A 26640-nucleotide genomic window follows, 5' to 3' on the forward strand; every position below is an offset into this window, starting at 1 on the left:
TAAGGTTATCCGCTGATGCATCTGCAGATGCGATCCGGACCATTTGTCCAGCAGATCCCACCGAAAAGTTCTTGCGTGAAATCTGCCAAATGGAATCGCTTCGTAAGAAGCCACCATTTTTCCCAGGACCCTCGTGCAATGATGCACTGACACTTTTCCTGGTTTTAGGAGGTTCCTGACTAGCTCGGATAACTCCCTGGCTTTCTTCTCCGGGAGAAACACCTTTTTCTGGACTGTGTCCAGAATCATCCCTAGGAACAGCAGACGTGTCGTCGGAAACAGCTGCGGTTTTGGAATATTTAGAATCCACCCGTGCTGTCGTAGAACTACTTGAGATAGTGCTACTCCGACCTCCAACTGTTCTCTGGACCTTGCCCTTAACAGGAGATCGTCCATTTTCTTTGAAGAAGAATCATCATTTCGGCCATTACCTTGGTAAGGACCCGGGGTGCCGTGGACAATCCAACCGGCAGCGTCTGAAACTGATAGTGACAGTTCTGTACCACGAACCTGAGGTACCCTTGGTGAGAAGGGCAAATTGGGACATGGAGGTAAGCATCTGTCCTGGGACACCATATAGTCCCCTTTTTCCTGGTTCGCTATCACTGCTCTGAGTGACTCCATCTTGATTTGAACCTTTTTATTTAAGTGTTCAAATATTTCAGATTTAGAATAGGTCTCACCGAGCCGCCTGGCTTCAGTACCACAATATAGTGTGGAATAATACCCCTTTCCTTGTTGTAGGAGGGGTACTTTGATTATCACCTGCTGAGAATACAGCTTGTGAATTGTTTCCACTACTGCCTCCCTGTCGGAGGGAGACGTTGGTAAAGCAGACTTCAGGAACCTGCGAGGGGGAGACGTCTCGAACTTCCAATCTGTACCCCTGGGATACTACTTGTAGGATCCAGGGGTCCACTTGCGAGTGAGCCCACTGCGTGCTGAAACTCTTGAGACGACCCCCCACCGCACCTGAGTCCGCTTGTACGGCCCCAGCGTCATGCTGAGGACTTGGCAGAAGCGGTGGAGGGCTTCTGTTCCTGGGAATGGGCTGCCTGCTGCAGTCTTCTTCCCTTTCCTCTATCCCATGGCAGATATGACTGGCCTTTTGACCGCTTACCCTTATGGGGACGAAAGGACTGAGGCTGAAAAGACGTTGTCTTTTTCTCCTTTAAACGGCAATACTTCCATGTGCCGTTTGGAATCTGCATCACCTGACCACTGTCGTGTCCATAAACAACTTCTGGCAGATATGGACATCGCACTTACTCTTGATGCCAGAGTGCAAATATCCCTCTGTGCATCTCGCATATATAGAAATGCATCCTTTAAATGCTCTATAGTCAGTAAAATACTGTCCCTGTCAAGGGTATCAATATTTTCAGTCAGGGAATCCGACCAAGCCACCCCAGCGCTGCACATCCAGGCTGAGGCGATCGCTGGTCGCAGTATAACACCAGTATGTGTGTATATACTTTTTAGGATATTTTCCAGCCTCCTATCAGCTGGCTCCTTGAGGGCGGCCCTATCTGAAGACGGTACCGCCACTTGTTTTGATAAGCGTGTGAGCGCCTTATCCACCCTAAGGAGTGTTTCCCAACGCGCCCTAACTTCTGGCGGGAAAGGGTATACCGCCCATAATTTTCTATCGGGGGAAACCCACGCATCATCACACACTTCATTTAATTTATCTGATTCAGGAAAAACTACAGGTAGTTTTTTCACACTCCACAAAATACCCTTTTTTGCGGTACTTGTAGTATCAGAAATATGTAACACCTCCTTCATTGCCCTTAACAAGTAACGTCTGGCCCTAAAAGAAAAATACGTTTGTTTCTTCACCGTCGACACTGGAGTCAGTGTCCGTGTCTGTGTCGACCGACTGAGGTAAAAAGACGTTTTAACGCCCCTGACGGTGTTTGAGACGCCTGGACAGGTACTAATTGGTTTGCCGGCCGTCTCATGTCGTCAACCGACCTTGCAGCGTGTTGACATTATCACGTAATTCCTTAAATAAGCCATCCATTCCGGTGTCGACTCCCTAGAGAGTGACATCACCATTACGGGCAATTGCTCCGCCTCCTCACCAACATCGTCCTCATACATGTCGACACACACGTACCGACACACAGCACACACACAGGGAATGCTCTGATAGAGGACAGGACCCCACTAGCCCTTTGGAGAGACAGAGGGAGAGTTTGCCAGCACACACCAAAACGCTATAATTATACAGGGACAACCTTTATATAAGTGTTTTTCCCTTATAGCATCTTAACATATATAATCATATCGCCAAATAAGTGCCCCCCCTCTCTGTTTTAACCCTGTTTCTGTAGTGCAGTGCAGGGGAGAGCCTGGGAGCCTTCCCACCAGCATTTCTGTGAGGGAAAATGGCGCTGTGTGCTGAGGAGAATAGGCCCCGCCCCCTTTTCGGCGGGCTTCTTCTCCCGTTTTTCTGAGACCTGGCAGGGGTTAAATACATCCATATAGCCCCAGGGGCTATATGTGATGTATCTTTTAGCCAGTATAGGTATTTCATTGCTGCCCAGGGCACCCCCCACAGCGCCCTGCACCCTCAGTGACCGCTGGTGTGAAGTGTGTGACAACAATGGCGCACAGCTGCAGTGCTGTGCGCTACCTCATGAAGACTGAAAAGTCTTCTGCCGCCGGTTTCTGGACCTCTTCACTTTTCGGCATCTGCAAGGGGGTCGGCGGCGCGGCTCCGGGACCGGACTCCATGGCTGGGCCTGTGTTCGATCCCTCTGGAGCTAATGGTGTCCAGTAGCCTAAGAAGCCAATCCATCCTGCACGCAGGTGAGTTCACTTCTTCTCCCCTAAGTCCCTCGTTGCAGTGAGCCTGTTGCCAGCAGGACTCACTGTAAAATAAAAAACCTAAAAACTTTTTCTAAGCAGCTCTTTAGGAGAGCCACCTAGATTGCACCCTGCTCGGACGGGCACAAAAACCTAACTGGGGCTTGGAGGAGGGTCATAGGGGGAGGAGCCAGTGCACACCACCTGATCCTAAAGCTTTATTTTTGTGCCCTGTCTCCTGCGGAACCGCTAATCCCCATGGTCCTGACGGAGTCCCCAGCATCCACTAGGACGTCAGAGAAATGGCGCTGTGTGCTGAGGAGATAGGCCCCGCCCCCTTCACGGCGGGCTCTTCTCCCGCTTTTTTCTGGAAAACTGGCAGGGGTTAAATACATCCATATAGCCCAGGACCTATATGTGATGTATTTTTTGCCAAATAAGGTAAATTCATTGCTTCCCAGGGCGCCCCCCCCCAGCGCCCTGCACCCTCAGTGACCGAAGTGTGAAGTGTGCTGAGAGCAATGGCGCACAGCTGCAGTGCTGTGCGCTACCTTATGAAGACAGGAAAGTCTTCTGCCGCCGATTTATGGACCTCTTCTTGCTTCAGCATCTGTAAGGGGGCCGGCGGCGCGGCTCCGGTACCCATCCATGGCTGGGCCTGTGATCGTCCCTCTGGAGCTAATGTCCAGTAGCCTAAGAAGCCCAATCCACTCTGCACGCAGGTGAGTTCGCTTCTTCTCCCCTTAGTCCCTCGATGCAGTGAGCCTGTTGCCAGCAGGTCTCACTGAAAATAAAAAACCTATTTAAACTTTTACTCTAAGCAGCTCAGGAGAGCCACCTAGATTGCACCCTTCTCGTTCGGGCACAAAATCCTAACTGAGGCTTGGAGGAGGGTCATAGGGGGAGGAGCCAGTGCACACCAGCTAGTCCTAAAGCTTTTACTTTGTGCCCAGTCTCCTGCGGAGCCGCTATTCCCCACGGTCCTTTCGGAGTCCCCATCATGGTCCTTTCGGAGTCCCCAGCATCCACTAGGACGTTAGAGAAATATAGAGCTATCTGGTAAAGCGTCCATTATTTATCTTTTTGGGATAAACGAGGGTATTAACCATATTTCTTATCGTGACACCTTCCACACACCATTTGGGATATTTGATGTTATTCTGCGTTTGAAGAATAGAGTTATCTGGTAAAGCCTCCATTACCTATCCTTGTAGATAAAGGAAGGGATTCACCATATTTGCTGTTGTAACACCTTCTGTATAGCTATTTAATATATGTAACGATATTTCACTATGTGGAGCATCTTATACCCCTTTTCCACTAGCTCAAAAAACACGTGTAAATGCACGGGGGCGCGCATTTACCTGTGTTTTCTGCAAGTGGAAAAGGGTAAACCCGGATCAAGTGACCCGTGAATCCTACCCGGCTATTTACCTGGGTAGGACACGGGAATGATCCGGGTAGGGATGTAGTGTAAACGGGAGCCGTGTCGATGTGACACGGCTCCCGTTTACACTGTATGGAAGGGCGGCGCTGGGAGATCATGTGATCTCCCTGCGCCGCCCCTGCCGCGTCACTAGAAGCGTCACCAACCCGGCATATGCCGGGTTGTGACTGCTGATGGGAAAGGGGCCGAGCACGGGTCGCAGCAGGGGGCAGCTCCCGTGTCAGGCTCCCGGCTGCGACCCGTGCTCGTAAGTGGAAAAGGGGTAACTCTCTTTTATTCCTATATATCCATGTGCATCCCACTAATGGGAACTAATCTCATCAAATCGATTTGAACCATCCTGAGGTAGGAATTTGTTAACTGCGACACTTTTGGGTGATTTTAACACTTAGCGCGCAAGTTTTCTATCAACCACAACCTTTTTTCTTGATATTTATTGCTGGTTATTGGGTATAACCAAGATAGAAGACAGCTGCGGCTTAGTCTTTGCGCCAATAAGGTATCTCCGCACCATTTTGTATTGACATAAGAAACAGTATTCGTGTCGATCTCCGGGAGTAGTAACTGGGCAAAATAAATTTTTTGCGATCCCGAGGGGTCTGAGAGAAATCTATTCTATAAATAGGACACCCTCCATAAACATTACTACGTCTATGTTCGTGCCACAGACCTATGCAACCTTACTATACATACATATACAAATAGGTATAGCCCTTTCTGATATGCATCACATTATCATGCCAATTTTTACCCAGTCAGATATTGTTGGTGCCGACAGGGTCACCACCACACGTCTATCTCCCATATAGTTTTCTCTTGGGAAGAACATACATCTACTGACATGTTGACACTTATTCACATGTACAAAGTACCATTAGGAGTCGGCGGTGCCGACAGAGTCATTCCCACAACCGTTTGTGGCAGAGCACTCAGCTTCAGATATGCCAACACACGTGTACCAAACACATTACACTGGCTATAAGGGATAGACCCCAGTACATTCTGTCAGGGAAACACAAAAGGAGTTTATCAGCTCATTTCCACAGCGCTCATTATATAATGTGCTTTTTATTTTTAACTTATAATGCACCAAACAACTGTGCCCCCCCCCCCCCCCCCCCTCATTTTTCACTGTGATCTGTACAGCAGTGTTTTGGAAGGACCAGCATCTCTGAGGAGAAAAGGGCGCTGAAATGAGCTGTGAGGGGTAAGCCCCGCCCCCTTAATGGCGCGCTTCAGCCCCGCTATTTCTTACATATATTTATACTGGCGGGGGTTAAATCTAGTGCCTGGGCACTTATATATTCGTTTGCCAGTCTCTGTTGAGGAGTTATATGCTGCCCAGGGCACCAGCGCCACCTGGAGTCTGGAGGAGGGGCATAGAGGGAGGAGCCAGTTCACACCCACTCAAAGTCTTAAAGTGCCCATGTCTCCTGCGGATCCCGTCTATACCCCATGGTTCTTGAAGCGTCCCCAGCATCCTCTAGGACGTATGAGAAATACACCCTGCCTCTGACACTTTGAAAAAACAGACCTGTAGGCCAGAGGATGACAACCTCAACCCTCAAGCACCACCCATCAGGTCATTGTATGGTGATTTATGTCTGTGGAAACAGGCAGGATCATTCCTGAGCAGGCAAATTAGATTAATTTACCTGTGCATGATTACAGAAATCCACAAAACATGACCAACCACTACTGTAGGCTGCTGGATACAGGTTGGGAACCACACTGCATCACATACCTGTATACACCATATTTCCAGCACTACCCCAATTTGATGTACAGTATGATAAAAGCAAAAACTCATAACACTCAGATTCAGATCTCTCTCTATATATATATATATACATACATACATACACACACACACTGTATATCTATATTTATTTACCTGTGAATGGTTGAGATCTGGTAGCCCTTGCGCTGTGAACCTCTTTGGAAGCTGACACTTAATAATTACATCTTCCACTTCATGACCCAGAAGTTTATGATATATGTACCCAGAAACTGAAGTTTCGTCTACAGCAAAGGTCTTCAATGCACTCTGCATTCTAGTTAAGATAAAGAAGGTCAGTGAACAAATATATTTAATATACAACCAAGGACAGTTTTGTGAAATGTAATAATTTAGGCTTATATATTCAAAGTAACATACCTGTCGAAGGACGTTGACTTCCACACAAAATCCACTTGAAAATTGTGAGTTACTTCCACTGGAGCACCAACACTGCTTCTCAACTCTATGGCAATTTCATCACCGTAATCTGAAGAACTCTATTAAGTAATTTAACACACTTTATACTATAAGCGGCACTAAATGAAGCAAATATGATTTTGTAATTACCCAAAACAACGTTGTCACATTAAAATCAGTATTTAAATATATGCTTACACAAGCTCTTTTTTTTTAATGGTATGTCAAATAGACAAACCAAGGAAATCATCTGAGGAAAGTTGAATTTACTCCCACACAGTAATATAAAGTCTATGAATCCTATGGCAAACGCAGTCTAAGCCAGAATGACCTGTATGATTCACACAATGGAGTTGAGTGAAGAAATCTATGCAAGATGTACAATCTTATTTCTTGAAATTTCACATAAGATACAGTATCCTCTGTACATCCCAATGTGAAGTTCCACTCACCAGACACTTGACCAACAGATCGCTACAATTTAAGTCTCAAAGTTGCTAAACCCCTCCTATCTGTAAGAGATTTTATATACACATGATCAGGGCTGTGGAGTCAGAGTCGCAGTCGGTAGAATTGCAACAACTCCAGCTTAGATTCAGAGCTGATGCAAATTGCACCTTTTGAATATACAGGTTGAGTATCCCTTATCCAAAATGCTCGGGACCAGAAGTATTTTGGATAACGGATTTTTCCGTATTTTGGAATAATTGCATACCATAATGAGACATCATGGTGATGGGACCTAAGTCTAAGCACAGAATGCATTTATGTTTCATATACACCTTATACACACAGCCTGAAGGTCATTTTAGCCAATATTTTTAATTACTTTGTGCATTAAACAAAGTGTGTGTACATTCACACAATTCATTTATGTTTCATATACACCTTATACACACAGCCTGAAGGTCATTTAATACATTATATTTAATAACTTTGTGTATTAAACAAAGTTTGTGTACATTGAGCCATCAGAAAACAAAGGTTTCATTATCTCAGTCTCACTCTTAAAATTCCGTATTTCGGAATATTTGGATATGGGATACTCAACCTGTATCATGTAGCACTTAGAATCAAGGTGTGCAAATCCATTTTTTTATTTTGCTTGCAATGAAAATACAGCAGGATTATATATTACTAGAAATGAGCGGGTTCGGTCCCCGAACCTAGGGGATCCGGGGCCATCAAAGCCACAGCTCGGATGTCCCTGCCTGCCCCGGATCCCCAATCGAGGAAAAACCCCAGGATTCCACTGTCGGATCCTGAGGTTTTGCCTCGGACGCTGGTCTCCATAGTAACCTATGGAAGGCCACTGATTGGCTGAGAAAGCTGTCTGTCACGGCTCTCAGACAATCAGCGTTTCTTTGGCAGGGTCCACAGGTTATCCACAGGATAACATTGGGATATGATGGAGCGACAGCGGATTGGCACCAAACGATCACAAGCTTTAAGTCCTTCCAGGATACAACGGGCTCGTCCATATAACCCCGCCCACTGGCTCATGCAAATCAATTTTTTGTTTGGTGCGGCAGGAGCCGGACCATGGTCACAGGGCTGCTGCTGTTTGGCAGCCCTAAGCTTTATTACTTTATTTTTATAGTCTTACTACGTTTTTTTGAGTAATCTTTCCTAACAGTGTCATACACGCATATTGGAAAGAGTTGCTCCAACAACTCTCCGCCGGGTCGCAACAACGCTTACCCACAGTACAAGTGCTGTCTTGATGGGCTTCTGTGTTGGATATAACTAGCAGGTCCAGCAGACGTTACCAGGCTGTGGCCGGAGCACGGGGAGAAGGTAAAGCATCGGTCCCACTTAGAAGGGGAATAACGGACACAGCCGCACTGTATTGGGAGGAGACTACCAAACAGTAGCTGGCGCGCCGCCACCACGGGTGCTCCAGCGCTAGGCCTTAGGGATCATAAGCACCAGGATTAGTATGAGGCTGCGATCCCTAGGGTTGATGTCAGCATGGCGAGTTAGACGCTCTCCTGGTCGCCCCTCCCCCCAATTCATGACCAGTTTCTGCCGGTCTCCCGCCATGAACTCACTTCCGTCTCAGACGCTACCACGAGGGGTCTTAGTCGCAGCATAGGCCGCTGCGTCTGTGTACACTAAGCGCTACCGCGAGGAGAGTATGACCGGTACGTCTGCTTGCACAGTGCGTCTGTGTTCACTAAGAGTTCCCGGAGCAGCAGTGTACACTAGTAGCGTCTGGATCCACTCACCGTTTGCTAACGTATTGATCGATCCTGGAAGTGGGATGAGTCTCCCTGTATCCTACTCTACTGAATACGGGTTATACAGCACTAAATTTCTATCTACTTTTTTGTCAGTATGAATAGTTAACTTTAGTGCCTATTGCATACGAGTCTGTGTGGTTTTCTACGCAATGCGTCTGAATACATTAAAGATCTGTATAGAACAGCATTCAGTAATATGTACTCCTACATACTTTGAAATGTGTTTGTAGTTGATAATATGTTCATAATATATAACATGTGACTGACTGCTAGTGTGATTGCGGACTTACTATAAATGATTGTCGGTTGATCTTCTAATCCTCAATGCAAGTGCATGGGAGGGTCACATTGATATCACTTTAGAAATATACGGTGGTTACAGTCACAAATTGTGTGGTACACTGTGAAAGTGCTGATTATTTATCATGTCAAAAAGCGGCAACGGTGACAAGGGTACATTTACAGTAACACCAACACTCATATCTTGTTGTTTTGCAAAAACTGTATTATCCTCTATGATCTACAAGATGGTTTATGTGTAAAATGGTTGCTGTTTAGCATAATACATCCCTGGTCTACATCAGATATAGATAGACCCATTAGGGCAATGTTTGCACAGACCTTGCCCAGTTTTGCTGAAAAGTAAATTTTTACAGCTTCAATACCAGAAATAGGGTGCACTATTAACCCATACATGCAGCTCACTACCTACGGTATATCCCAACAGCTTCTCCAAGAAGACAAGCTGATGAACCGAATGTAAATAAATAATCGACTTCACAGGCTACACATGATATTCATCAGACGATGAAAGCTCTATATACTCTACTTCAGCATACGAAGAACAGGTAAAAGGTATCAGCTAAATGAATAAGCTGAATAAATGGGAGCAGAAAAGGCTATTCTGTCAATAGAGGCAGTAGAGCCTGGGTTAAAAATAAGGCACGTGTTTCAACGTTCCAAAAAGGGCCTCCTCACGAGGGCAGAATTCAGGAAAAAGGCTTGGGTTACACCCAATAAAATAGAATTCCCGGTAAATGGGATTCTAATATCTTTTTCCAGCTGGGGACTGTTTAAAATAGGGAAGTGCCTCCCAAAATAGATACGCATGTCATTGATAGTGCAAAAATCTATATGGCATCTGCCGTCAAAAGAGGAATAGTTTTCAAAAAAAACATATTGTCTTTGTCTGGGGCAGTCATAAGGCCAGCCATGACTTCACCTCGCAACCTACGGCCACACCACACTGGATAGGCCCAATCTCACTAGATCTTGGAAGTTAAGCAGTGTTGGGCCTGGTTAGGTCTTGGAGAGGAGACCACCTTGAAATACCAGGTGCTGTAGGTACATTTGGCTGAGGTACTGGAAGACAGGTTTCAGCATCTGCAAGGGAGGAAGAATCCCATATAGCTCATATGGACACTAATGATCTAGGGCATCAGCAATAACAATAGCTGCTCGTAGAGCAGTTTGGCTTACATACATGGAAAGCTGATTCAGAATCAAAGAAGGTTCTGGAAACTTTGCCTTGGCTGGAAGTTTCTGTTTGGGAAGGAGTTAAGTTATTCTGGAGTCAGAAACAGACTCCAAGAAGGTCACGTTTCCTTCCACATATAACCCAAACCTAGGGGTCCAGTTTCGGCCTTGTCGGTCACAAAGGAACGTAACAGCCCCAAGAGGGCCAGTTTCCAAACCAGAAGGGGGCTGACTTCTTCAGTTTGCACAAATCTGGTAGTAGTCTACAAACAGATGCCTGGGTGCAAGAAGCGGTATCTCTAGGTTATGCTTTCCCTTCTAGAAGCATCCTCCTCGAAGGTTCTTCTTTTTCAGCCTGTCTCGGGTAGAGGCGTAGGCGAGGGATTTGCATGAAGCAGTTCAAAAGTTGCTTTGGTTAGGAATAGTCATTCTGATAACCCATGCACAATTGGGGGGGGGGGGGGTTAACTCCAACCTGGGTCAAAAAAAAAGGATCCTTCGCCCCATTCTCAATCTCAAAAAGTCTAAACAGATAAATTTGGGTACCACGGTTCACATGGAGACATGGCACTCCATAGTTTGGTGGGGAGCCAGTAGAATACATAGTATTCCTGGATAAGTCAGGAAACTTACTTTTCAGGCTCCTATAGCACTGTCCATCAGTGTTATCTCAAGGTTACTATCCTTCAGCAACATTTCAGTTTTAGGCGTTAACCTTTGGGTTAGCCACAGCCCCAGAGTATTTACCAAAATGATTATGGCAGTTTATCTCCGCTAGCAGGGGATAAAAAAATTGCCATACCTTGACAACCTTTTTAACCTGGCACAAATACAGGAAAAGTTCTGTGCCATCTACAACACAAGAACTTTTCTACAGAGGCACGGGTGGTTCATAAATTGGCAAAATCATCTCTGGTTCCGTAACAGATGACTCACCGTGGGGCTGTACTGAATTCAAGTCTGCATAGTTACCTCGGAACAAGATATTCAAGGTGCAGTTAAGGACTCAGGAGATGTTACACAGTCAAACAATATCAATTCACGCAGCAATGCGAATGATGGGTTTGATGGTGAATAGATATGGTGGAGTGGCACAATTCCACTCAAGACCTCTCCAGCATCTGTTTCCATCTACAGCCGCATCACACTGGATATGCCCAATCTCATTTGATGTTGTTAGTTAAGCAGTGTTGTGCCTGGTTAAATTCTCTGATAAGAGACCACCTGTGAATACCAGGGGGTGTAGGTGGGCCAGATGGACAATAACCATCTACAGCCATACCACACTGATATGCCCAATCTTATCTGATCTTGCAAGCTTAGCAGTGTGGGGCCTGGTAGGTACTTGGATGGGAGCCCACCTGGGAACACCAGGTGCTGTCCGTATAACACAAACAAGTACGTGGTACTGGCAGAAAAGGCAGTAGCCTTGGGACTACAGACATTCCATCTAGACCAGAGGACACCCTTTTGGATATCAAAGTGGGAGAGTCTGACAACAAATGCCAGTCTTCAGGGCTGTGGGGGCCATTGTCCGGAAAATTATGATTCTGGGGACTATGGTCCACAGAAGAAAGTTAATAAACCTGTTAGCACTTCAGGCCATATATTGGGTCCTGATTCAGGCATGGGACACTCCTAAATGAAAACCGGTCCAGATTCGCAAGGACAAGGAAATGGCAGTAGTGTACCTCAGCCTTCAGAGAGGAACACGCAGCTAAACAGCAAGGAAAAAGGTAAGTCACATACTAAAGTGTGCAGAACTCCATCTTCCAGCCTTGTCCACAATGTTTGTTCCGGGAGTCCTAAATTGAAGAGCAGATTTCTCAGTCGACACGCCATTCACGTAAGCGAATGGGCTTTGCACCCTAAAGTCATTTCAGGCTCAGGTAGACAAGTGGGGATGGCCAGAGATAGATCTCATTGAGTCCCATCTGAACAACAGAGAACCCATAATTGGCTCAGGAACAAAGGATCAGGGAGTGATCTTTGTGGACGTCTTTTTAATGGGAATTTCATTTCACTTATTATGATTTTGCAAATCATCCTGCTACCCAGGATAGTGAGGAAAATACAACAAGGAGGCAGGGATTCTAATAGCTCCGGCTTGGCCCAGAAGGCGTTGGTACACAGATCCGCGAAAAATGTCGAATGCCATTTCTGTTTCCTCTACGCCCAGATCTACTAATGCGGGGCCCTTGTTATCACAGATATCTGGATCGACTGTCTTGACGGCGTGGCTCTTGAAGTTTATATCCTGAAGTCCAGAGGATACTCACAAGGAAACTTCCTTGGCTCGTATTGATCACCAAATATAGCAAGATTATATTCACTGGTGCAATGGAAGAGGTATGGACCCGAAATCTTTCAGAGTTTCCAGGGTTCTAACATCCTTCAGGCAGGAATGGATAAAGGTTTAAGGGTGGCTTCCTCGAGAAGGCAAGTGTCAGCATTGACTATACGGTTCCGAAAGAAAAATTGCCAAATTGCAGGATGTGCGTACTTTTTTCCAGGGAATGCTGCGCATTCAACCTCCCTTTGTTCCTAACTACAGTGCCTGGGGAGTTAAGTCTAGTCCTCAAAGCCCTTCAAGTTGCTTGTTTGAACCACTAAATAAAGTGGATTTTAAATGGTTGACAGCTTAAGTTCTCTTCCTTCTGACTATGGCATCAGCTAGAAGAGTGTCAGATTTAGGAGCACGGTCATGTTAATCTCCTTGTCTGATGTTTATCCAGATAAAATAGTTTTCAGAACTAGGTCTGGGTATCTTCCTAAGGTGGGGTCTAGATTCCACTTTAATGAAGAAATTGTAGTCCTGGTTTTTCAGGAATCAGGATTTTCTGCGGGAGATGCGTTGCTGGACGTAGTCCGGCCATTAAGGATCTACGTGGATCATACCAGTGCCATCAGAAAGACAGATTCTCTCTTCATCTTCTACGGATTTCACAAGAGGGGATGGCCTGCTACTAATCAGACGCTAGCAAGATGGCTTCGAATGACGATTTCAGAAGCATGTTCTCAAGCTGATCTCCCTGTTCCGGCTAATGTCTCTGCTCACTCTACACGTAAGGTAGGTATTTCATGGGCAGCACAACATTGTGCTTCAGCAGAACAGATATGTAAGGCAGCCACATGGTCTTCCAATAACACATTCAATAGACATTATGCCTTGAATACTTTTGCCTCTCATGATGCTGAATTCGGGCGTGAGGTTCTCCTATCTAATCAGGAGCGTCCCCACCACTAAAAATTGCTTTGGGAAGCCCCAATGTTATCCTGTGGACCCTGCCGGAGAAATATCGTCCACAGGTTTCCACAGCGATCCCACCCTGACGCACCTGATTTGAGAATCTTTATACTCACTAAACTCTTCCCTCTTGCATGGAAGGGTGTGCATGTGCGTTCTTCTCGCCTGAATAGGGTTCTACATAATGCTCCTGGCCTAAATGCTTTGGAATACAACCGATTTGCCTGAGCCAGTGGGCAGGGATATATGGACGAACCCGTTGCATCCTGGGAGGACTTAAAGCTTGTGATCGTTTGGTGCCAATCTGCTGACGCTCCATCATATCCCAATGTTATCCTGCGGAAACCTGTGGACATAGGAGAAATACTGTTATCAACGGTAAGTTCTTACCATAATGTATATTTCCGCATAGGCTACAATGGCCAAGATAGATGCCCCCACTGCGCTAATAGCGCCGCCCGCACTGCCGACACCACCGCCCATACTGCTGAAACTGCTGGCACCGCTGAACTCCTGCACTGAGGACTACTTCCAGCACTCCCGCATTGCCGACACTCCTGCACTGAGGACACTTCCGGCACTCCCACACTGCCGCATCCCTGAACTCATGCACCGAGGCTACCGCCAGCACTCCTGCACCGGGGACTCTGCCAGCACTCCTGCACCGGGGACTCTGCCAGCACTCCTGCACCGGGGACTCTGCCAGCACTCCTGCACCGGGGACTCTGCCAGCACTCCTGCACCGGGGACTCTGCCAGCACTCCTGCACCGGGGACTCTGCCAGCACTCCTGCACCGGGGACTCTGCCAGCACTCCTGCACCGGGGACTCTGCCAGCACTCCTGCACCGGGGACTCTGCCAGCACTCCTGCACCGGGGACTCTGCCAGCACTCCTGCACCGGGGACTCTGCCAGCACTCCTGCACCGGGGACTCTGCCAGCACTCCTGCACCGGGGACTCTGCCAGCACTCCTGCACCGGGGACTCTGCCAGCACTCCTGCACCGGGGACTCTGCCAGCACTCCTGCACCGGGGACTCTGCCAGCACTCCTGCACCGGGGACTCTGCCAGCACTCCTGCACCGGGGACTCTGCCAGCACTCCTGCACTGGGGACTCTGCCAGCACTCCTGCACTGGGGACTCTGCCAGCACTCCTGCACTGGGGACTCTGCCAGCACTCCTGCACTGGGGACACCGCCAGTACTCACGCATTGCCAACACTGCCGGCAACCCTGCACTGAGGACACTGCCAGCACTCCCACACTGCCAACACTGCAGATACCCTGCACTGGGGACACTGCCAGCACTGAGGACACCTCCCACACTGCAGACACACCTGCACCGAGGACACTTCCAGCACTCCCATACTGCCGGCACCACTGAAGACACCTCCAGCACTCCCGCATTGCCAACACTGCTGGCACACCTGCACTGAGGACTCTGCCAGCACTCATGCACTAAGGACAACTCCGGCACTCCCGCATTGCCGGCACCCCTGTACTGAAGACACCTCCAGCACTCCCGCAATTGCCGACACTGCAGGCCATCCTGCAGTGCCGACACTACTGGCACCACCACACTGAAAACACCGCTGACAACCCCGCACTGAGGACCCTCGGTCACAGTAAGTGCACTAACCTGCATCTAACCTGCACTGTAACCCATGCTGTATCTGGCAAACACTGTATCCGACCCACATTGTATTTGACCTAACCCATGCTGTATCCGACCTGCACGGTAACCCATGCTGTATCTGAACACTGTATCCGACCCACATTGTATTTGACCTGCACTAAAACCCGTGCTGTATCCAACCCGCATTGTATTCGACCCGCACTGTATCCAACCAACACTCTATTTGACCTGTGCTGTATCCAACCCACACTGTAACCTGCACTTTATCCGGCCCACAATATATACAACTCACAATGTATGCAACCCATACTGTATCTGACCTGCACTTTATCTCACACTGTATCTGTCCTTGTACTGTAAGCCAACCCTCACTGTATGCAACACACACTGTATCCAACCTGCACTGTAGCCTACACTGTATCCAATCCACACTCTGACCTGCACTGTATCTGACCTGTACTGTATCTTGCACTGTATCCGACATTGCGCTGTAGCCAACGCGCACAATATCCAACCCGCACTCCGACCTGCACTGTATCAGACTTGCATTGTGTGCGATCTGCACTATATACAACCCTCACTGAATTCCATCTACACTGTATCCGACCTGCCTTGTATCCACCTGCACTGTATCTGACCCACACTGTAACATGCATTGTACCTGACCCACTTTGTATCCAACCTGCACTGTGTCTGACCCACACTGTATCCGACCAGCACTGTAACCTGGTTAATATTTAACTGTGTCCCCCAAAGTATTCCGCACTGTCCTACGCAGGTACAAAATGCTGTTTTTTGTGATTAGGGAGAATTTGGGGAGCTGCTCGATAAAATGGCTGATTTGGGGCTTTACATGGGCACAGGGTGCCAGTCATCAGTGACCCAGGGCCCCCAGGAGGGAGGTAAAGACTGGGCACTGAGAATAGGCATGTGCTGAGGACATGTGCACTTGTGTAGGGGGCATCAATGTCCACTGTTGCTATTTTACACATGGTTTAGGTTTTTTTTTATATGTTGTTTGGTAACTACTTCAGAGCAGTGATATTGTACACACGATTCTGACGAAGTTTCTGTGTTGGATGGATTGTTTTCTATTGGTTTGATTGGTTATTGCTAATACAGTACTAATTTGTAAAACATTTTTAAACAGAAATAACTGCTGTGTGTTTGTGCCGCTGCTCTGTTGCTTAGTTTAGCCAGCCAGGATTTGGCCTATGTTGGTGAACAATATTATGAGGTGTGAGGGGGTCAAAATTGACTGGAAATGAGTGGTGATTAATGTTATTGAGGTTAATAATATTGTAGGATCAAAATTATCCCCAAATTCTGTGATTTTAAGCTGTTTTTATGTTTTTTTCAAAAATCATCCAGATCCAAAACCAAAATATGAAAGGGTGGTTTTGGCAAAACAAACACAAAACCAAAACACGAGCGGGGAATTAGAACCAAAACACGAAAAGTGTCCGACGCACATCTCTATATATTAAATGTGCTCCATACAAATATCAGAAAGCTCTATTTTTACACTGAATTTTACAGTTAAGAGGCCAGGTACGAATCTGCCAATACGCCGTTCTTCCGATGCCTGGGTCGGTAAAACCAAACATGGAAACCCTCAAAAAATTATCAGAATCGGCTAGTCTGGGATTTTTAACATGCTGTATTTTGCTTAGACGATTTAACGATTGGCAGAATCCTGCAATCAGCTATGAGATATATGGGCCACGTTAGGCCAGTCTGCACCTCCATAACAACTTCACATATTGTGCATTTTCCATTCTCCCCTGAAAAACAGAATAGCTTTTCCAGGTGCAAACGGAACCCAATTTGCCTCAACTCTAAAGTTGTTTATTCCAGTAAATTTGTTACTCATAATATACATTTGAGTGATTCTCCAGAAAGTGAACGTAAAGTCCCATGCATCACATGCTTTTAATTTTTTTTTCCTTTTAAACCGGTCTGTTAAGAAATAATTGTTATAGGAAAACTAATTGCTTAGTAGCAATGCCTTACCCTATAACTTAAGACCCACTAAAATCTTGGTATTTTGGAGAAGTATGTTGTTTGAACTTGTGTAGCTGTCCCGTGCATCACTGAGAATCGACCATTTGCCATTCATGAAGGAGTTGGAAAGTAATAAAATGTCAACGTTTTGGTGTACAGACTCAAACTCTACAGCCCTGCATATGCTGAAAATAATTGTCAGGATACTATATTACAAAGAGAACTCTCGACTGGAGCATTATGGGAAAAAAGGCATTTTCTCCTCCAAACTGAGCTCATAGAGCATGCCAAACTTTCTTCTCCTCCAAACTGAGCTCAAAGCATGGCGAACTTGTAGGTATTAACAGAATAAATAAATGGTTTATGTTATTAAAATGATTACTGTATAACTGACTGAAATAATCCAAAACTTACCCCAGACTTTATCCTTTCCCAGTCATATGATGGTATATTACCAGATACACTGTGATAGGTAAAACCCTGCACTGCACCTACCTAGAGATATGAAAATGCACATAAGGATGCAAACCACATTATACTGTATACTATCTGGGGGCAAGCATTTTATGCACTGGTCTCTACCTATAACTTCAGAAGGGGATGTAGTTATGTGACCGGAGGTCAGGAGACTGACAGTCACATAACCTCCCCCTACATCCCGCCCCCTCATAATCCCTGAGGTCGGCATGCCGACCAACAGGGACTATTCCCACTCGTGGGTGTCCACGACACCCATAGAGTAGGAACAGAACCCGTGGCAACTGTGAGTCGCCACCAAGCCTGCAGCGAGTCTGCAAGGGGCTTGCTGCACTTGCCACTCCCAGCCACAATTACACTCTTGAAGGGTCTACTTACATGAAACTTTACAGAAGTATACTTAGGCAAACTACAGGAGGATAGCATTGCAGTAACAATGAAAACAAATGGCTGGTACATAAAGGATACTGTCTGGGACTTTGATCACATGGCCAATCCCTTTCCACAATGGTGCAAGGTCACCTTTGTACCTCAAACATATTTCGTCTCCTTGCATTAAACGCATATCTGAAAAACAAATAAAATTGCTATACAATAGGCAAAAAATAAGAATTTACTTACCGATAAATCTATTTCTCGTAGTCCGTAGTGGATGCTGGGAACTCCGTAAGGACCATGGGGAATAGCGGCTCCGCAGGAGACTGGGCACAAAAGTAAAGCTTTAGGACTACCTGGTGTGCACTGGCTCCTCCCCCTATGACCCTCCTCCAAGCCTCAGTTAGGATACTTTGCCCGGACGAGCGTACACAATAAGGAAGGATTTTTGAATCCCGGGTAAGACTCATACCAGCCACACCAATCACACCGTACAACTTGTGATCTGAACCCAGTTAACAGCATGATAACAGAGGAGCCTCTGGAAAGATGGCTCACAACAACAATAACCCGATTTAGTTAACAATAACTATGTACAAGTATTGCAGACAATCCGCACTTGGGATGGGCGCCCAGCATCCACTACGGACTACGAGAAATAGAATTATCGGTAAGTAAATTCTTATTTTCTCTGACGTCCTAGTGGATGCTGGGAACTCCGTAAGGACCATGGGGATTATACCAAAGCTCCCAAACGGGCGGGAGAGTGCGGATGACTCTGCAGCACCGAAAGAGAGAACTCCAGGTCCTCCTCAGCCAGGGTATCAAATTTGTAGAATTTAGCACACGTGTTTGCCCCTGACCAAGTAGCTGCTCGGCAAAGTTGTAAAGCCGAGACCACTCGGGCAGCCGCCCAAGATGAGCCCACCTTCCTTGTAGAATGGGCATTTACAGATTTTGGCTGTGGCAGGCCTGCCACAGAATGTGCTAGCTGAATTGTACTACAAATCCAACGAGCAATAGTCTGCTTCGAAGCAGGAGCACCCAGCTTGTTGGGTGCATACAAGATAAACAGCGAGTCAGATTTTCTGACTCCAGCCGTCCTGGAAACATATATTTTCAGGGCCCTGACAACGTCTAGCAACTTGGAGTCCTCCAAGTCCCTAGTAGCCGCAGGCACCACAATAGGTTGGTTCAGGTGAAACGCTGACACCACCTTAGGGAGAAACTGAGGACGAGTCCTCAATTCCGCCCTGTCCGAATGGAAAATCAGATAGGGGCTTTTGCAGGATAAAGCCGCCAATTCTGACACTCGCCTGGCCGAAGCCAGGGCCAACAGCATGGCCACTTTCCATGTGAGATATTTTAAATCCACAGATTTAAGTGGTTCAATCCAATGTGATTTGAGGAACCCCAAAACTACATTGAGATCCCAAGGTGCCACTGGAGGCACAAAAGGAGGCTGTATATGCAGCACCCCCTTGACAAACGTCTGAACTTCAGGAACTGAAGTTAGTTCTTTCTGGAAGAAAATCGACAGGGCCGAAATCTGAACCTTAATGGATCCCAATTTGAGGCCCATAGACACTCCTGTTTGCAGGAAATGCAGGAATCGACCCAGTTGAAATTCCTCCGTTGGGGCCTTCCTGGCCTCGCACCACGCAACATATTTTCGCCAAATGCGGTGATAATGCTTTGCGGTTACATCCTTCCTGGCTTTGATCAGGGTAGGGATGACTTCCTCCTGAATGCCTTTTTCCTTCAGGATCCGGCGTTCAACCGCCATGCCGTCAAACGCAGCCGCGGTAAGACTTGGAACAGACATGGTCCTTGCTGGAGCAGGTCCCTTCTTAGAGGCAGAGGCCACGGGTCCTCTGTGAGCATCTCTTGAAGTTCCGGGTACCAAGTCCTTCTTGGCCAATCCGGAGCCACGAGTATAGTTCTCACTCCTCTCCGTCTTATAATTCTCAGAACCTTGGGTATGAGGCAGAGGAGGGAACACATACACTGACTGGTACACCCACTGTGTTACCAGAGCGTCCACAGCTATTGCCTGAGGGTCCCTTGACCTGGCGCAATACCTGTCCAGTTTTTTGTTGAGGCGGGACGCCATCATGTCCACCTTTGGTTTTTCCCAACGGTTTACAATCATGTGGAAGACTTCTTGATGAAGTCCCCACTCTCCCGGGTGGAGATCGTGCCTGCTGAGGAAGTCTGCTTCCCAGTTATCCACTCCCGGAATGAACACCGCTGACAGTGCTATCACATGATTTTCCGCCCAGCGAAGAATCCTTGCAGCTTCTGCCATTGCCCTCCTGCTTCTTGTGCCGCCCTGTCTGTTTACGTGGGCGACTGCCGTGATGTTGTCCGACTGGATCAACACCGGCTGACCTTGAAGCAGAGGTCTTGCTAGGCTTAGAGCATTGTAAATGGCCCTTAGCTCCAGGATATTTATGTGAAGTGATGTCTCCAGGCTTGACCACAAGCCCTGGAAATTCCTTCCGTGTGTGACTGCTCCCCAGCCTCGCAGGCTGGCATCCGTGGTCACCAGGACCCAGTCCTGAATGCCGAATCTGCGGCCCTCTAGAAGATGAGCACTCTGCAACCACCACAGGAGAGACACCCTTGTTTTTGGTGACAAGGTTATCCGCTGATGCATCTGAAGATGCGACCCGGACCATTTGTCTAGCAGATCCCACTGGAAAGTTCTTGCGTGGAATCTGCCGAATGGGATTGCTTCGTAGGAAGCCACCATTTTTCCCAGGACCTTTGTGCATTGATGCACTGACACTTGGCCTGGTTTTAGGAGGTTCCCGACTAGTTCGGATAACTCCCTGGCTTTCTCCTCCGGGAGAAACACCTTTTTCTGGACTGTGTCCAGGATCATCCCTAGGAATAGAAGACGTGTCGTCGGGATCAGCTGCGATTATGGAATATTGAGAATCCAACCGTGCTGCCGCAACACTACCTGAGATAGTGCTACCCCGACTTCCAACTGTTCCCTGGATCTTGCCCTTATCAGGAGATCGTCCAAGTAAGGGATAACTAAAACTCCCTTCCTTCGAAGGAGTATCATCATTTCGGCCATTACCTTGGTAAAGACCCGGGGTGCCGTGGACAATCCAAACGGCAGCGTCTGAAACCGATAGTGACAGTTCTGTACCACAAACCTGAGGTACCCTTGGTGAGAAGGGTAAATTGGGACATGGAGGTAAGCATCCTTTATGTCCAGAGACACCATATAATCCCCTTCTTCCAGGTTCGCAATCACTGCTCTGAGTGACTCCATCTTGAATTTGAACCTCTGTATGTAAGTGTTCAAGGATTTTAGATTTAAAATCGGTCTCACCGAGCCGTCCGGCTTCGGTACCACAAACAGCGTGGAATAATACCCCTTTCCCTGTTGCAGGAGGGGTACCTTGATTATCACCTGCTGGGAATACAGCTTGTGAATGGCTTCCAATACCGCCTCCCTGTCGGAGGGAGACGTCGGTAAAGCAGACTTTAGGAAACGGCGAGGGGGAGACGTCTCGAATTCCAATTTGTACCCCTGAAATACCACCTGAAGGATCCAGGGGTCCACTTGCGAGTGAGCCCACTGCGCGCTGAAATTCTTGAGACGGGCCCCCACCGTGCCTGAGTCCGCTTGTAAAGCCCCAGCGTCATGCTGAGGACTTGGCAGAGGCGGGAGAGGGCTTCTGTTCCTGGGAACTGGCTGTTTGTTGCAGCCTTTTCCCTCTCCCTCTGCCACGGGGCAGAAAAGAGGAACCTTTTGCCCGCTTGCCCTTATGGGGCCGAAAGGACTGCGCCTGATAATACGGCGTCTTCTTATGTTGAGAGGCTACCTGGGGTAAAAATATGGATTTCCCAGCAGTTGCCGTGGCTACCAGGTCTGATAGACCTACCCCAAATAACTCCTCCCCTTTATAAGGCAATACTTCCACATGCCTTTTGGAATCCGCATCCCCTGACCACTGTCGTGTCCATAACCCTCTTCTGGCAGAAATGGACAGCGCACTTACCCTTGATGCCAGTCGGCAGATATCCCTCTGTGCATCACGCATATATAGAAATGCATCTTTTAAATGCTCTATAGTCAGTAATATACTGTCCCTGTCTAGGGTATCAATATTGTCCGTCAGGGAATCCGACCAAGCCACCCCAGCACTGCACATCCAGGCTGAGGCGATTGCTGGTCGCAGTATAACTCCCGTGTGAGTGTATATACATTTTAGGATATTTTCCTGCTTTCTGTCAGCAGGTTCCTTAAGGGCGGCCGTCTCAGGAGAAGGTAGTGCCACCTGTTTAGACAAGCGTGTGAGCGCTTTATCCACCCTAGGGGGTGTTTCCCAACGTGCCCTATCCTTTGGCGGGAAAGGGTATGATGCCAATAACCTTTTAGGAATTATCAGTTTTTTATCGGGGGAACCCCACGCTTCATCACACACCATTTAATTCCTCCGATGCAGGAAAAACTACAGGCAGTTTTTTCTCACCAAACATAATACCCTTTTTAGTGGTACTTGTATTATCAGAAATATGTAAAACATTTTTAATTGCCTCAATCATGTAACGTGTGGCCCTACTGGAAGTCACATTCGTCTCTTCATCGTCGACACTGGAGTCAGTATCCGTGTCGGCGTCTGTGTCTGCCATCTGAGGTAACTGGCGTTTTAGAGCCCCTGATGGCCTTTGAGACGCCTGAACAGGCACAAGCTGAGTAGCCGGCTGTCTCATGTCGTCAACTGTCTTTTGTAAAGAGCTGACACTGTCACGTAATTCCTTCCATAAGCCCATCCACTCAGGTGTCGACTCCCTAGGGCAGTGATTTTCAACCTTTTTTTACTCGCGGCACACCGAACAATGTTTTAAAATTGCCAAGGCACACCATCCGTTCCCCACAGAAAACCCCCCCAAAAAACACACATTGGCCGTCACAATAATAAAAAATCCACACATACATTGGCCTACACAGAAAAAAACAATGACATTGCTCCCCACATAAATCATGTTGCTCCTTACATACGGCCTATTGCTCCCCACATAAATCAATCACATTGCTCCCCACATAAATCATGTTGCTCACACATAAATCAATTACATTTCTCCCCACATAAATCCTATTGCTCCCCACATGAATTATTCACATTGTTCCCCCCATAAATCCATAAATCCTATTGCTCCCCACAGGAGAAATAGCATAACAAATATTAGCCCCTACTGGTCAGCTGTTCTCCTCCCTGTCCCTCAGTGGCAGGGGTTGTTCATAGTGGATTACTGCGAATACTGAGCAGCGGGCGGTTGGGCAGGTGTGGATGTGGGTGGGCAAGGAAAGCTGTGGATGCAGGTGGAAATTGGAAGATGTGTATGCAGGTGGGTGGGCTGGCTGGGTGGTGAGTTGCGGCGGCCTTGACCTATGATATCACACTGCCGCGTCATCAAGGCACAGGACACAGCCGGATTATGAATGATCCTCTTAGAAGAGCCCAGGCCAACAGTTCACTCTGAAGGTGCAGGAAGCTGCTTGGCTCCGCGGCACACCTTGCAACTGGTCGCGGCACACTAGTGTGCCACGGCACACTGGTTGAAAAAGCCTGCCCTAGGGGGTGACATCTCTATTACAGGCAATTGCTCCGCCTCCACATCATTTTCCTCCTCAAACATGTCGACACAATCGTACCGACACACCGCACACACACAGGGAATGCTCTGATAGAGGACAGGACCCCACTAGCCCTTTGGGGAGACAGAGAGAGAGTATGCCAGCACACACCAGAGCGCTACATATACACACAGGGATACCACTATATAATGTGTTTTTCCCTTTATAGCTGCTGATATTATCAAACTGCGTCAAATTAGTACCCCCCCTCTCTTTTTTACCCTTTTCTGTAGTGCAGGACTGCAGGGGAGAGTCAGGGAGACGTCAGTGTGCTGAGGAGATAGGCTCCGCCCCCTTCTCGGCGGACTTTTCTCCCGCTTTTTGCTGAATTCTGGCAGGGGTTAAAATACATCCATATAGCCCTGGGGGTTATATGTGGTGTATTTTCGCCAGCCAAGGTGTTTATATTGCTGCTCAGGGCGCCCCCCCCTAGTGCCCTGCACCCTCAGTGACCGGAGTGTGAAGTGTGCCTGAGGAGCAATGGCGCACAGCTGCAGTGCTGTGCGCTACCTTGTTGAAGACGGATGTCTTCTGCCGCCGATTTTCCGGACCTCTTCTTGCTTCTGGCTCTGTAAGGGGGCCGGCGGCGCGGCTCTGGGACCGGACTCCGAGGCTGGGCCTGTGTTCGGTCCCTCTGGAGCTAATGGTGTCCAGTAGCCAAGAAGCCCAAGCTAGCTGCAAGCAGGCAGGTTCGCTTCTTCTCCCCTTAGTCCCTCGATGCAGTGAGCCTGTTGCCAGCAGGTCTCACTGAAAATAAGAAACCTAAAACTAACTTTTTCTAAGAAGCTCAGGAGAGCCCCCTAGATTGCACCCTGCTCGGTCGGGCACAAAAATCTAACTGAGGCTTGGAGGAGGGTCATAGGGGGAGGAGCCAGTGCACACCAGGTAGTCCTAAAGCTTTACTTTTGTGCCCAGTCTCCTGCGGAGCCGCTATTCCCCATGGTCCTTACGGAGTTCCCAGCATCCACTAGGACGTCAGAGAAATTACAGTGAAGTTAACCTCTACATTTAACCTTTTCATACCACCAATCTCACTTGTGGCCCCACGTATGCAGTAAATATCAGCTCTAATTCTTGTTCAAGCTGGGGTATAAATAAAAAAACATTACTAATACGCTAAACATTTAGGGGTCAAATCAATTAGGATTGACCAGTTGGGTTCCGTGAGGAGTTTCTTGGCAAATTTGCATAGCAAATTTAATTTACCACACAATTCCAAACTCGCATTACATTTTCCTAGAAAATTAACTTTGCTGCGCGCACCCCCTATAGCAGATGAAAAGAAAGAAAAATTGTATTTTCAGGTAAAAATGCTGGGAAATAGTACAAACCTCTGGTGTATCCCTCCCAGTGAATAAGCATGCACTTGAAGGGGTTTAAATATTATAAAGCGGTCAATAAAGACATCCCAGTTCTCAGTTTCATTTCTCTAAAAAGCTCAATAAGGGATTAAATAATGTGGGACTAGTACATGCAGCCATTGTATTGAAGGGACAGGGGCTTTAGAACTTGCAAAGGTAAGCTAATGGGGGTATCCAATTAGCCGTGGCTAATTGTTCTTCCGGGGGCTATCCAGTTTGCCCCGCAAAGCCGCAGCTCGCGCCAGTTTACCAGGGGTTTTGTTTCACCTGCCTCAGGCAGGCGAAACCAAATCCCCGGAAGCAACTCCAGGAGGCTATTTCTACCGAAAACACACAGGTTTCACTGAATCTGTGTGTTTTTGGGAGATGGCGCATTTTTTTATTTTTTACAAGATAAAATTGAATCGCCTGTAAAAAATAAAAATAAATATATGGGTGAAACATCAGGGAAAAATAATTTTTTCATGCCCTAGATTTTTTCACCTCTAATTGGATACTCCCCTAAGACTGTTTTTTTGTTTTGTTTATTAAACGTGTTAAACCTTGAAAAGAAACTGGAAAAAAAAAAAAAAATAGAACAAATAGGAATTTGATACCTGTCGGTAATTCCATTTCTGGATACTGGGGTCTTGTACTTTAGTACCATGGGGTATAGATCGGGTCCACTGGATCCTGGCACTTTAAAACTTTTAGTGTATATGAATGTGTGTGCTGGCTTCTCCCCTCCTACCAGATTCGGTCTAGGAAAACGGTGTCCAAGGAGACGGACATAACATGAGAGAAGAACAATACAATACAACAGCAGTGAGGCAACAAGCCAACAAACAACCATGAACGTAAGGAGGGCGCTAACCAGAACAGAGGATAGCAACACCAACCTAACCCACATAGCACGGCTATCCCAACAACATAACGGGACCACAACACCGGTCCAACCAAATACTTACACAGTAAGTATTTACTGTAAGTATTTACCGCTTGCTAGGGGGGGTCGATGTCTCATTCACCACTCTTCAGCTCTGTAAGGGGTTGGCGGCATGCTGCTGGGGCGAGCGTTCCCCCTGTGGAGGAGAACGATCCGACCCCTCTGGAGCTCAGTGTCCAGTCAGCGAAGTCAGTGGCTCAGACCCTGCAGGGCAAACACTGCTCCACCCTTAGTCCCACGCTGCAGGCAGGCTGTTGCCAACAGCCTCCTGTAAAAAAATAAACTCTAAACTAAAGAACTAGAAAAGCTCAGTAGAGCTCCCCTCGCTGTGACCGGCACCTCCAGGCACATTTTCTAAACTGAGTCTGGTAGGAGGGGCATAGAGGGAGGAGCCAGCCCACACAAACAAACTCTTAAAATGCCAATGGCTCTTGGTGGACCAGTCTATACCCCATGGTACTAATGTGGACTCCAGCATCCTCTAGGACGAAAGAGAAAGATTACTTTTACACAGAGGCAACTAAATATATATGTAAAGGTCAGTGACAAAACTTAACAGTCTGACATTGTGTTTACATTTGAGATAAAGCAAAGTGCAATCCATTTTTCTGTTAGCAACCATGTCAGCAAGAGTCACACTTTTATTTTGTAAATTTGCACATGAAAGCCTTATACCATTATCTCCTATTGTGGTTCTGGTAAGACCAAAGTCATTTTGATTTTGCGTATCTTTTTTTCCCATTAGCAGCTCATTTCATTAATTTTTTTTTATAAAGTC

General features: G+C 47.2%; 1 protein-coding gene and 2 pseudogenes across 1 annotated transcript in view; 2 read left to right on the forward strand and 1 right to left on the reverse strand.

Annotated features, from left to right (window-relative positions):
* The window catches only part of UPF1 (UPF1 RNA helicase and ATPase), a 477022-nt gene that overhangs the window by 264024 nt on the left and 186358 nt on the right, over window positions 1-26640 (reverse strand). The window contains exons 8-10 of the mRNA XM_063955016.1: window positions 18008-18106; window positions 6420-6528; window positions 6156-6315 (exon numbers count right to left, since the gene is read on the reverse strand). Coding sequence (XP_063811086.1) covers window positions 6156-6315; window positions 6420-6528; window positions 18008-18106 — 368 coding nt within the window. The remainder of the gene's footprint in view (window positions 1-6155; window positions 6316-6419; window positions 6529-18007; window positions 18107-26640) is intronic.
* LOC134945165 (5S ribosomal RNA) lies at window positions 9930-10048 on the forward strand (annotated as a pseudogene).
* Window positions 11446-11563, forward strand: LOC134953002 (5S ribosomal RNA; annotated as a pseudogene).

This window comes from Pseudophryne corroboree, chromosome 1 (genome assembly GCF_028390025.1).
Source record: "Pseudophryne corroboree isolate aPseCor3 chromosome 1, aPseCor3.hap2, whole genome shotgun sequence".
Lineage (NCBI taxonomy): Eukaryota > Metazoa > Chordata > Amphibia > Anura > Myobatrachidae > Pseudophryne > Pseudophryne corroboree.